This window comes from Phycodurus eques, chromosome 4 (assembly GCF_024500275.1).
Source record: "Phycodurus eques isolate BA_2022a chromosome 4, UOR_Pequ_1.1, whole genome shotgun sequence".
Classification (NCBI taxonomy): Eukaryota; Metazoa; Chordata; class Actinopteri; order Syngnathiformes; family Syngnathidae; genus Phycodurus; species Phycodurus eques.
In genome coordinates, this window is record NC_084528.1 from 28512816 (window position 1) to 28524129 (window position 11314).

The 11314-nt window shown below is 40.1% G+C and overlaps 1 protein-coding gene across 3 annotated transcripts; it reads right to left on the reverse strand.

The window, feature by feature from the left end:
- Positions 1 to 233: 233 nt before the first annotated feature.
- Positions 234 to 5899, reverse strand: LOC133401731 (chemerin-like receptor 1). 3 transcript variants are annotated; one of them, XM_061675043.1, is made up of 4 exons: positions 5852 to 5899; positions 3643 to 4790; positions 1770 to 1813; positions 234 to 822 (listed from the first exon to the last, which is right to left on the reverse strand). In XM_061675043.1, the coding sequence occupies exons 2-3, from the start codon at positions 4777 to 4779 to the stop codon at positions 1811 to 1813; spliced, it is 1140 nt and encodes a 379-aa protein (XP_061531027.1). In that variant the 5' UTR covers positions 4780 to 4790; positions 5852 to 5899; the 3' UTR covers positions 234 to 822; positions 1770 to 1810. The 3 variants fall into 3 exon arrangements, with proteins under 3 accessions (XP_061531027.1, XP_061531026.1, XP_061531025.1); XM_061675042.1 differs by lacking the exons at positions 234 to 822; positions 1770 to 1813 and having other exon boundaries at positions 2132 to 4790; XM_061675041.1 differs by lacking the exons at positions 234 to 822; positions 1770 to 1813 and having other exon boundaries at positions 2132 to 4810; positions 5852 to 5889.
- Between the last annotated feature and the right edge of the window lie 5415 nt (positions 5900 to 11314).

The following is an 11314-nucleotide window of genomic DNA, read 5'->3' on the forward strand; positions in this document are numbered from 1 at the left end:
ATGTAGTAAGTTTTGTCACAGCAGTCACAATTAGAATAGACTTTAATGATTGAGCCTATACCAGGATCCTGCAAACGTTTGTGCTCAAAGGCCACATTTGGTTATTAAAACAGATGGGTCAGTACATTTATAGATGAGGGGGAGATGTTGAAATGTTTGTATAATATATACAATATATACTTTATATAGTTTATTTTTATAACAATTTCATTTTATGTTATAAAACAGCTAATCACCGTGTAAATAGTTAACCAATTAATAAAATGATCACAAAACTGTATAGGACTACAGTAAATACTGTGTATAAAATGTATCAATTGTATTACAATGAATCAACCAATAACAATGAGATAAATAAATTAGAACAATAAAACAAAATGAATGAACACATTCAGTTAACCAATTTTAAGAAAACTCAACGAAATAAATGCCACAAATATTACAGGACGCTTGATCATATAACTGTTCAGTGCAGGGTTTGATTAAGGATTAAGGAGTGCGACGTGTGTGGCCATACTTTGCCCAGCCTGGCTAAGGCTGATTAATATTTAGACACAGCTGTCCCTTTTTACACTGCCTGTACGAGATGCTGTTTTGACCGAAGAGACATGCATTGGTGCTGCTGTTTTGGTTAACAATGGAGTTCAAATGGGCATGCTGCATTTTTTTTCCTGATCGGACAATATGGGTGTCTTAAGTGGATGATGTGACCAAAGTCAAACTGCACACAGTTGTGGCGATATCCGGCTTTGTGGGTTTTGTGCAACTGGATAAATGCTGGGTCTTGGTAACGGCTCCAATGCGGCAATTTTTGTGGTGTCTCTGTGTGAAAGAATAGGAGAATTTAACGAGTGGTAACCATAACAGTCAACTCAAACAAGGGTAAAGAGTAACCCAAGAAAATAAAGCAAGATGATCAGAACCAGAAAGAGCCAAAGCACACATTTAAAAATCCCGAAAACAGCAGAGCCAACGCAAGACCGGAATAGTCCCTGACAAAGACCATGGCCGCATCTCAATAACAATATTCACATGATAGACCTGCAATTTTGGGTGCCTTGGACTTGGAAAGTTCAGATTGGAAATCTGATCTTCAAGGATAGAACAACTCTGTAAAGACATTTGCCTGGTTGGAATCAGAGCAGACTTCATAATGCAACACATGGCATCATGGAATCGCTAGCAAGCTGCAGTGCACACAAATAACCTCCCGATGCAGACCGTCAAAAGATGATGGGAATAACACGACATTTTGAATCTGGAGACAAAATTTGTGAAGGGCTTTACATTAGTATGGACATAAAGCGGGAATTACAAAACAATCACAGGTTGAAATGTCATAAAAAATTAATGTTATCATAGTGTCCCATCACATGCAACATGAAAAGGGACATCCCTAACTTGCAGAATAAAAGGAATACCCTCTAACTATGTAGAATGCAGACACTGCTTCAGCCTATTTTCTTTATCAAATGATGAGAAATGCAAAACAGTGCCCCCTTGCACCAAAAGAACACCGAAGGGGGGAGGGAGAAAAATAAGCCACATTAGAAATGGGTAATAAACTTCTCGGGATTGACTGTGTAACATATACATATAGAGGGTATGTGGAAAATCATCTTTTTTTTCTACAGTATTTTGTCTTTGATTTATTGCCGACTATAATAATTAACATATCAAAAACTACTAAAATAATATAATTTTTTTTGACAATATATATATTTTTTTAATGATAAAATTTATTAATAGGGAATTCAAAGAAGACTTACATGGCTTTACAGAGTCCGTACTGAACTTGAGCCACTGGAGGTCACTAGAGAGAATACATGAATGGACGTTACATACCAACTTCACTGAACAAATCCTTAAACATTTTTATTGTACACACATACTGTATTTATCATTTACATTTTATTTTTTTACATCACAATTAAGCTTTCATATACAGGTCATGTGCTTATATCCCAATAGCCATCTCATGACTAGTTAAGTCCATAACTACTAAGAGGGGGGCAAACAATCGAGTGAAATGTATCATGTAGCCGCCATAAAGAATCACTTTGTAGTATAATGCCAATGAAAAACATGTACGGCCATCTGAATTATGTAAAGTCATTTCTATTGTTTTGTGTGTGTGTGTGTGTGTGTGTGAAAACAAAACAAAGAACTCTCAGTATTTTGAGAAAGATGCTTTTCTTTAGATAGCGACAATATGCATTTAGTAGGTTAAGCCTTTAAAAGATACTAACAAAACCATGAACAACATACAAAAGCATGCAGGATATGCAGTTTATTCCAGTTATGGCAGGAGACTAAAACTATATGGTAGGGTTAAAAGTGCAAGTTTGGTATTGTTATTGATTTGTATGATTTATTCATTAATACGAACAAAAAATAGTCTGCTTTTAGAGTGAGGGCTTCTGGAATGACAATTATTTTACAATAATTTCCTCAAGTAGTGGCCTTCCCTCTAATAGACGCCATGCCTCAATTAGGTGCATCATTCAATTACGATAAGTGAATGGGATACGCTTCTGCATGCCCACGACCCTTGTGAGGAGAAAGCGGTGCAGAAAATGGATGGATGGATGGTTCTTGCCATTTTGCAGCATTTCTCCAAAATAGTCATTTGTATTTTCTTGTGCAGTCCAGTTTCACTTGAACATGTATTCTAATATCGTTTAATTTGATACAAAACAATACGTAAATACAGTAAGTACCAACCAGGAATGGGCATTTGACTACATTTCCTGGATCGACTACGGGGAAATTGATGCTTTGAGAGAATCTGTCTGAATGTTTGGAATTCCTGTTTCCACGCCAGTGTTGTATTTAGCAGAAAAATACTGCTGGAGGAGTTGTTGCCACAGCAGAGGTCTGCAGGGATGTATCTCAACTTGCCATAGCTGACGTCATGCTGTTCTTATTTACGCTGTAAAGTAGTTGAGACTGAATCAACAGCATCTATTTGGGTTGCAGTGCACTACATTTTGACTTGATAGCTTCAAGACACGATTTAACGACAATCAGTTGTACTCAACTGACCAAATTCTTAACAATCGATTAAATGAATTTTATACACATCCCTAGTTAGTCTAAAGTTGTATCATTTCCTATGCTAACTCATTACTATTGTCTTTGAAGTGACCATCCAGCTAGGCGGACACTGCAGCACGGTATAGAAATAAACACATTTCAAAATGTTTTAGCCTATAAATTCATCACAGCTTGGTTACAATGTTTTGAACATATTGTAGCTGTGGATTAGTAGCAGTTGAGGCAAAAACTGTGATTATTTGTCATATACAATTGCAACAATGGCCCAATGGTTAAGATCATCGCCTGCCACTGTGGGGGACTTAGGTTCGAGACCCCGACTGGACCATCCGCCGAAATCCCCCGGACTCACGGCTGTGGTGTCCTTGAGCAAGACACTGATACCCCGAAATGCTCCCCGGGCGCTTCAGCTGCCCCCTGCTCCAGTGTGTTCCACTAACATGTGAATGTGTTCACTGTGATGGGTAAAATGCAGAGAGCAAATTTTGTGTGCATGCATGCATGTTCATGACAATAAAAGGTGATTCTTCTTCTTCTTAACAGCTATATGTACAAGTACAGTAACTAACATGGGCAGCTTTATACCTCAGCTTCAGAAAGGGACCTGTCTTTGCTTCGAGTGGTGACCATTGAGTTTGTATAGGTGTACGAGCGGGAAATCTCTTCCTGGAAAGCAGTCTCCAGTACTTTCAGGATGGACTTGCGAACTTTATCCTTGAAATCTTGTCCCATGAACACATAGAGCAGCGGATTGAGGCAGCTGTTGAGATAGGCTAGACTGGTGGCTATGGGGACCCCGATAGTGATGACATCGTCCAATATTTCACTCTCATAATCAGCCATGTGATTGACCAACTCAATCAGGGCCAGAATGTGATAGGGAGCCCAGCACAAAAAAAAAGTGGTGATGACAGCGGCAATGATTTTGAAGGGACGACTTGATTGGCTGGCCAGGGTACGGTTCCTGCGGAGGCGGTGGATTATCACAGCGTAACAGGACACAATAACAGTAAAGGGGACGACAAATCCCAGAAAGAAACGAGTCATGGTCATGGCCTGATGGCGGAAGTATCGCAGCTGGGTCACACGTAGTGTGACATAATCATCAGAGAAGGCGAAGTTATTGAAGCAGTTGATGATTTCTTCATTGTTGTATGACGGCCCAGTGTCCCTGAAGATGAAGTACGGGGTGCTCAGAATCAGAGCCAGGACCCAAACACCCAGACTCACACAGGATGCCTTCTGCACACTGCGGTAGTTCTGAGCCCAAACGGGCCACACCACAGACACACATCGGTCAATGCTGATCACCATCAGGATGTAGACACTGGCGAACATGTTGAGGAAGCTCATGGTGCTGTTCAGCTTGCACATGAACTTCCCGAAGGGCCAGTGGAAATCCATGGCGGTGTAAGTCACGCTCAAAGGAAGGAATGCCGTGAAGAGGAAGTCGGCCACAGCGAGGTTGAGGAACCAAACGGTGTTGACTGTTTTCTTCATCTTGAATCCAGTGACCCAGATCACTACGCCGTTGCCTAGCACGCCCAGGACGAAAGCCAGGCAGTAGACGATGAGAGACATGATGTTGAGGGACTGCCTCAGCTCGGCGTGGTCGTCCTTGTAATCATACTCGTCCTCGTCATCGTAAAAAGTGCCATTTGTGATGCTGGAGTCCGAAGTGTTTATGTCGTAGTAAGGCGTCACGCCCATTATGTCCATCATTGTCCTGAAACCTGCGACACGAACAGATAATCTAACATTATCAGTTATGAAAGAAAAGGGGGAGGGGGGGGGGCGGGTGGGGGGGAAGAAGAAATTGTAATTTTATAAGAATACATTTTAATCATAAAAGATAATAATAAAAAATTATATGAAGAGCACAGTTGTAAAATTAAAAAGTAATAATATGACAAAAAAGAGAGTAAAAATCTAATTACATTGTAATATGACAAGAAAAAGGTTGGATTTTAGGAGAATCGAGTAATGTTGCAAGAAAAAAAACATGCATATGTTTGTTAAGATAAAGGCAAGTCAAATTGTTAGTTTAACAAACAATGAAACATTCAGTGTTTTGTCACATCAACTTTAAAGTGATTGTACAAACATTTGTGTGTATTCTTGAGAAAGAAGGACACATACCGAAAGCATTTGTTGACTTTGTTCCATCATCAACTACAAGTGATTTTAAAAAAAATATTTAATAATTTTTACCTGAAGTGTCTATGATCATGAATATGTGGCAGGTCTCTAGAGAGAAGGCTGCTGTTTGGTTTGACCTTTTCGACTTTCACTCTTTACAATTAAAACCTTAAGAACAAAAAATCCCCAAATAGCTCATTTTAAACTACTTCTATTCTTGTATTATAATTCTAATTAAAAAAAAATAGAACTTTATTCTCAAAATATTAGGACCCTTTTCTCGTCACACTGTTTTGTTTCTTGTAATATTACCACGTTATTCACATCACATTATTGTGTAGTTTTCTACATTAGGTATTTCTCTTTTGATTGTGGCCCCCAATACTCAGATGACGTTCTATAGATACGATCTATAAAACGTTTATACTTCTTCACATATTGCATTTCGGATATTTCGATTTTTTTTTTTTTTCCATCTTTCTATGCTCAACACAATTCATTACTCTGTGAGGGAAAACATGATCCATTCCAAGTCCCGACTCGGAATGCGTTTTATTAACTCATAAAACAGTGCTCTACTTCCAATCTAGATGTTGACTGTCGTTAGATGTCAAAAAAAAAAAAAAAAAAAGAAAAGAAAACAAAGACACAATACCTTGTTCTGGCGTCGATGTGTCCGAAGCAGAGCTCTGACTTGACTGCTCCTTGCGAGCTGCAAAGCTCGACCCAGTCTCATTAAAGTCTGTGACGTCATCGGTCACATCCAGGCGGGACCACAAGCCGCCGTAAACCAAGCCCCAATCACCCCCCCCCCCCCGCCCCCTCGTGCTTTTGTGATGATAATTTTGGGTGCACCCTGCTCCTGTCATGGAGAGATTAACTTTATGATACCCGTTGAAGTAAACACAAGTTTGTCCACGTTGGACGGAAGATAACACACACATAGACACACACACAAGTCATCTGAGGACAGAGAGAGAGAGAGAGAGAGAGAGAGAGAGAGAGCCTTGGCACAGCACGTTTTTATTTATTTTAGTTATTATTATTATTATTATTATTTATTTATTTATTTTTAAAGAAAGAACATTTGTCCTTTGGGAAAGTCCACAAGTGAAAACACAAGAGCGATCAAACAAAGTGAATCATCAATTGCGGTTTGTTGAGATGACAACCTGTGTCTCTTCATCTCCACCAATCACGACGTGTTTTTCCTCAACGTGGGCTGAGCTCATGGTTGCTTGAGGTTAACTCTAATTGCTGTGTACTTTGAAATGACATCTGAGCATGTAGGTAACGAATTTGTAATGTACCCTTTTTGACGTGTACAGCATCTGTCAATAATTAGAGTTACCGAGCTGTTCCTTGAGAGAGAGAGAGAGAGAGAGGAAAAAAACATCTTTGCAGCTGTCCACTCTACTTTGGACATTGGCCGGTCCAAAGCAAAACAGCCGTGGAGGGACAAAATGATGTCTTCAAAACTTCTTCCCGGCTTTGACGTGAGTAGGTGAACACTGCAAAGTTTGGAGTTACAGTATGTGATCTTGACAATTGAAAACAGACAGACAGAGAGACAGCCTGGTAAACATATGGATAGGTATGAAGATAGATACAAGTAGATAGATGGACAACAGATATAACAACTCATCAACTGATGGACAGATGGATGGATGGTGGCTTAGATAGATGAAAAAGATGGAAAAACAAACTGACAGACAGATGGATGGAGACAGAGAGGCAGCCTGACAGATATAAGAGACAGACAGACAGACAATGGAGGGGTGGTATGAATGGAAAGATGAGCAAATGAAACAATGGACAGACGGGTGGACAGATATACGTAGATGATGGATGGATGGACAGACGTATACACATCAAGACAAACGAACCAATAGACAATTTTGGATGGATGGATAAATCGATGGACAGACTGACAGACAGACAGGAAAAGCTGGTTGTATGGACAAAGATATAGTTGGACAAACGAACCCACCAAAGGTTCAGACAGACGGATGGTCAACTGGACAGAATGGTGGAGGGATAGATGGTTGATATAGAAGCATAGACGGAAGGACGGATGACGGATAGAGGTGGATTGATGGATGATGTACGAACAACAAAATGGATGGGTGGAACGATAGATTGATGGATGATTTCGATGGACAGATAGATGGAAGGATGGATGATAGAGATCAACAAACAAATCGATTGATGGTCAGACAGATGAGGGTTGGGCACATTGATGGGTGAATGGATGGACAGAGTGGTAAATGGAGGGATAGATGGAGGAACAAACAAAGGAACAGACAGGCAAAATTGTAAACAGCAGTAAAAAAAGGTCTTCGGTGGACAGGTCAGCATGTTTCTGGTCACTTGGGAACGCTTTTGTCTTCTTTCACACAACCATACATTCCTGAAACATTTGGCAGTCAAAGGCCATGCCCAAAAAGAAGCATGTTGGAATCTCCAGAGAGGCTCCATCCAAACTTTTATCCGCAAACCATGTAATTTTTGGTAATTTTTCATGTAACATTGGTATGTCGTACATCTGCATGGCTTCAAAACACAGACCTTGAAAAAAAATAAAAATATCATTAAGAGTTAAAAATAAAGAGATTGACTTTGACTAATTTAATTTTAAAGCATATGGAAATTATTTCTGATGACTAGCTGAAAGGTCACACAGCATTTGTAATTGAGTGTTTCAATGTGGCGTCGTAAAAAAGCCAAACACATTTCAAACACCATGTGGCAGAATTAAAAAAATAAGCGCTTCAGCAACAGGATCAGATGACCATACAAAAAGATGGGCAAGCGGAACGCATGGAACGAAGTGGGAGTGTTGACCCGGAGGGAGGGAAAATCAATCTCTTGCTGGTGTCCCTCAAGTGTAGCTCTATACCTTTCAGTCAGCATCTCAGTTTAACCCTGTGGTCACACTTCCTTCCGCATGGTTAGTTTTCTTGGTTTTCGCAGCCCAACTTGCCACTCATTCATCCATCTGTTTGACGTGATATTGGGTTGATGGTTGAACTTTTTTTTTTTTTTTTTAAGTCTCCAGAGAAATGTTGCAAAACATGTCAAATGCTCGGTGTCCCTCATGACAGTGTGATTTAGCTATGTGACGGTGTAGAAAAATGAAGCCATGGAAGGAATTAGAAGTTGATACTGAATCCGCACATTCGATAATTTTATTACGAGGGAATACAAACGAGCCAAACTGTTTTATCGTATATTGGTCAACAATGTCAATAAACCTTTATATAAAGTTCAACCTCACGTCCTATAAATTGACCAGTTTTAAAACAGTTTAAACAGTTTCAACAACAAAATACTCATACCTTCACGACTCGCTAAAAGACAATGGAGCTTCCTGTGTTCTTCTGTTCTCATTTCCCTCCGCCCTTAACACCAATTGTCCCAGTTGGTCTCTTAGTTCAAATAAATCTCAGGCACAAATTGTAAGAAAATAAAAACACACATGCAGAGTCTTTGATACACTTCTTACATAGGACTGACTGACTTACTTACTGAAGACTTATACTTATATTCTGATGCCTTGCCATGCACACAGCGCTGAGCATTTAGGGTTGTAGTAATATACTGTGCTGGAGAAAAAAGCAAAATAAAAAGCAAAACGCATACACGGTGTCAATCCTTTGGTGCGTGCTGAACTGAGCTCTTGTGAGGCGCGTTGGCTGAGGACTTGTGCAATATTCTGACGTCGTTTTGCACAACAGTGCCGATCTTTTGGAATAAGTGTTGCCAAAAAGGAACAAAAAGCCAAATTAAAAGCAAAATGCTTGCACAGAGTGAAATGATGAACTGAGCTTAGGTACACTGATGTGATATTCTCATGTCTCGCCATACACGACTGATGCAAAAAAAAAAAAAAAAAAAAGGGAAAGGAAAAAGTCTGACGTATAATTCTAGCAGTTGGAACTCAGATTTTAGTCGTATTCCGAATTGTATAACTGCAGAGGCATTTGACTTTGAAAATTCCCTGTATTTACAGAGGTGTGTTTCATAATGGCGATTATAGATTTGTTGATTCCGCATGTTCATGTGGAAGAACACGATGATGCTCAAAACAGTGAAATGATCAAAATTGCATTGTAAGCTACTAAGACCCTGCCCAACCCCAAAACCAAGTCCCCTGCTAATATACAAACACAACTGCACAGGAACTGATCTCTGCCAATAGTCCAGATGTGAGGGGGAGGAAGAATGGGGAGGGGGGATTAAGAAACACTAAAAGTCAGGGATTGTGTCCATTTACACCCGCTCACGTTCAGTTTAAGCTTGAACAACGCCCTTTTTGGAGCGCGTGGGAAGACCCATCACCAACTATTTTATCTCAGGCACATTAATAACCAACACTTCCCCATATTCCTGCAACTCGAGCAAAAAGTCAACTTCAGCAACCTCCTAAAAACTACTGTGCCTGCTCGAGCTTAAGTCTAGACAGGCTGACTACTTTTTTCAAGTTAGATTGAATGCGCTTGACAAATACCAGCTTTCATTTCTGCACAAAGATTTATCCCCCAAACATTTTGGTGCGCAGTCTTTTCACAGAAGCAAAAGACGCAGCATTTCGCTGCTGTCTGTAGGGGATATTAATAGTCATCCCAAGGCTATAGTTTGAGGGACGCCTTCTGAGGCCAGGGTTTTGCCAAAGTTCTTGATTTACCAACCAAACGTGCAATTATGTGTACACCACACAAATACCAATTTGGGTGTGCAAAGGAACCAGTTGAGGTTTAAAGAGAATGCCAGAGCAGAATGATATACGCAGTTGGAGTATGTGGCTTTATTATTCATTATATAGAATTTAGAGAGGTGGGGGAATAACCCAAAATGCAAAACAACAATATATGCACACTACTGTCTGCATGTCTTTGTGTGGTGCACTGGATCACTAATAACATAGTGCAGTTTCCACAGTCACTGTACTGTAATTCACCCGGTACTTATCATAGCTGCGCAGTGAAAAACAGTTAAGCTCACAGCGTTTTTCTTTTGCAGGATGAGTGACACGATCGTGATGGAACTTTTGGATTCCAGTTACGGCGGCGTCATAAAGACACAAATAGTGGGAATCTGCAGTGAGCTGAACCCTCAAAGGTTTGTTGGCCTTGTTGCGGTGCTGACTGGTAATCAGATTCTTTTCTCCCCGAGTGTGGAAAGGTTGGGAATTTTGTTTTTCAAGACGAAATGAGTGCCAACTCCGCTTGCCCCTATTATGCCTCATTGATGTGTTCTTTCTTTTTTTCTTTTTTTCACAAAAGACACCGCACACAAGGGGGGGGAAAAAGCTGAGCCTCAACAACCGAAACCACTTCCTTACTTTGGTCCTTATACTTTCCACCACAACGGCTGGTGCCTTCCAGCAGACCAGAGGGCTATGAATAATCAACCTTGGCTTTGCCTGACAGAAAAAAAAACCTGGTAATGCATAAGTCATACAGTGCTTCCTTTCACCGGACCAGTTTATTTGGAGGCACAGTTGAATGAGATGAGGGGAACCAGAACTGGTTAAACAGCGGGCACCAGATGGTCAAATAAATACAATTCACTACTGACAGCAAGGTCAGCAATGCTAAGATTAACACTACGGCCTGTGCATTTATCATTCTTATCGCTGAGTTCAAATACAATGCGGAAGGTTTCTTTTAATAAAAGCCTTTTATTTATTTAGTTCCATCACAATTTCTGCTGTGCAGATGTATAAATAAACAGGCATCTGTGTGTCACATGTGACACAGAGAAAGCTTTGGGATAAAAACCAAAACCTTTTAAACATTTCACATGGGGTCAACAGTTGGTGTGAGAACAATAACAAATATAAAGTAAAATGATGACAATTACGACCATAGTTTTCTAATAGAAGAGATCTTTGTCGTTAGAGGATAATGCACCTTGCGGCAAATTGGGGTACAGTGTCTATCAGCGGAACGGCCACTATTTGAGGAAATAGAGTGTACAAACGTCTCATCGTCATTCGCGTCTCTTTCTGTGCCCGTTTTTATTGGTCAATGGGGCAGTTATGATGAAGCCCTATAACTCAAGTGGCTACACAAACAAAATCAGACAGTTACAATTTTATTTCACTTACAAAGTA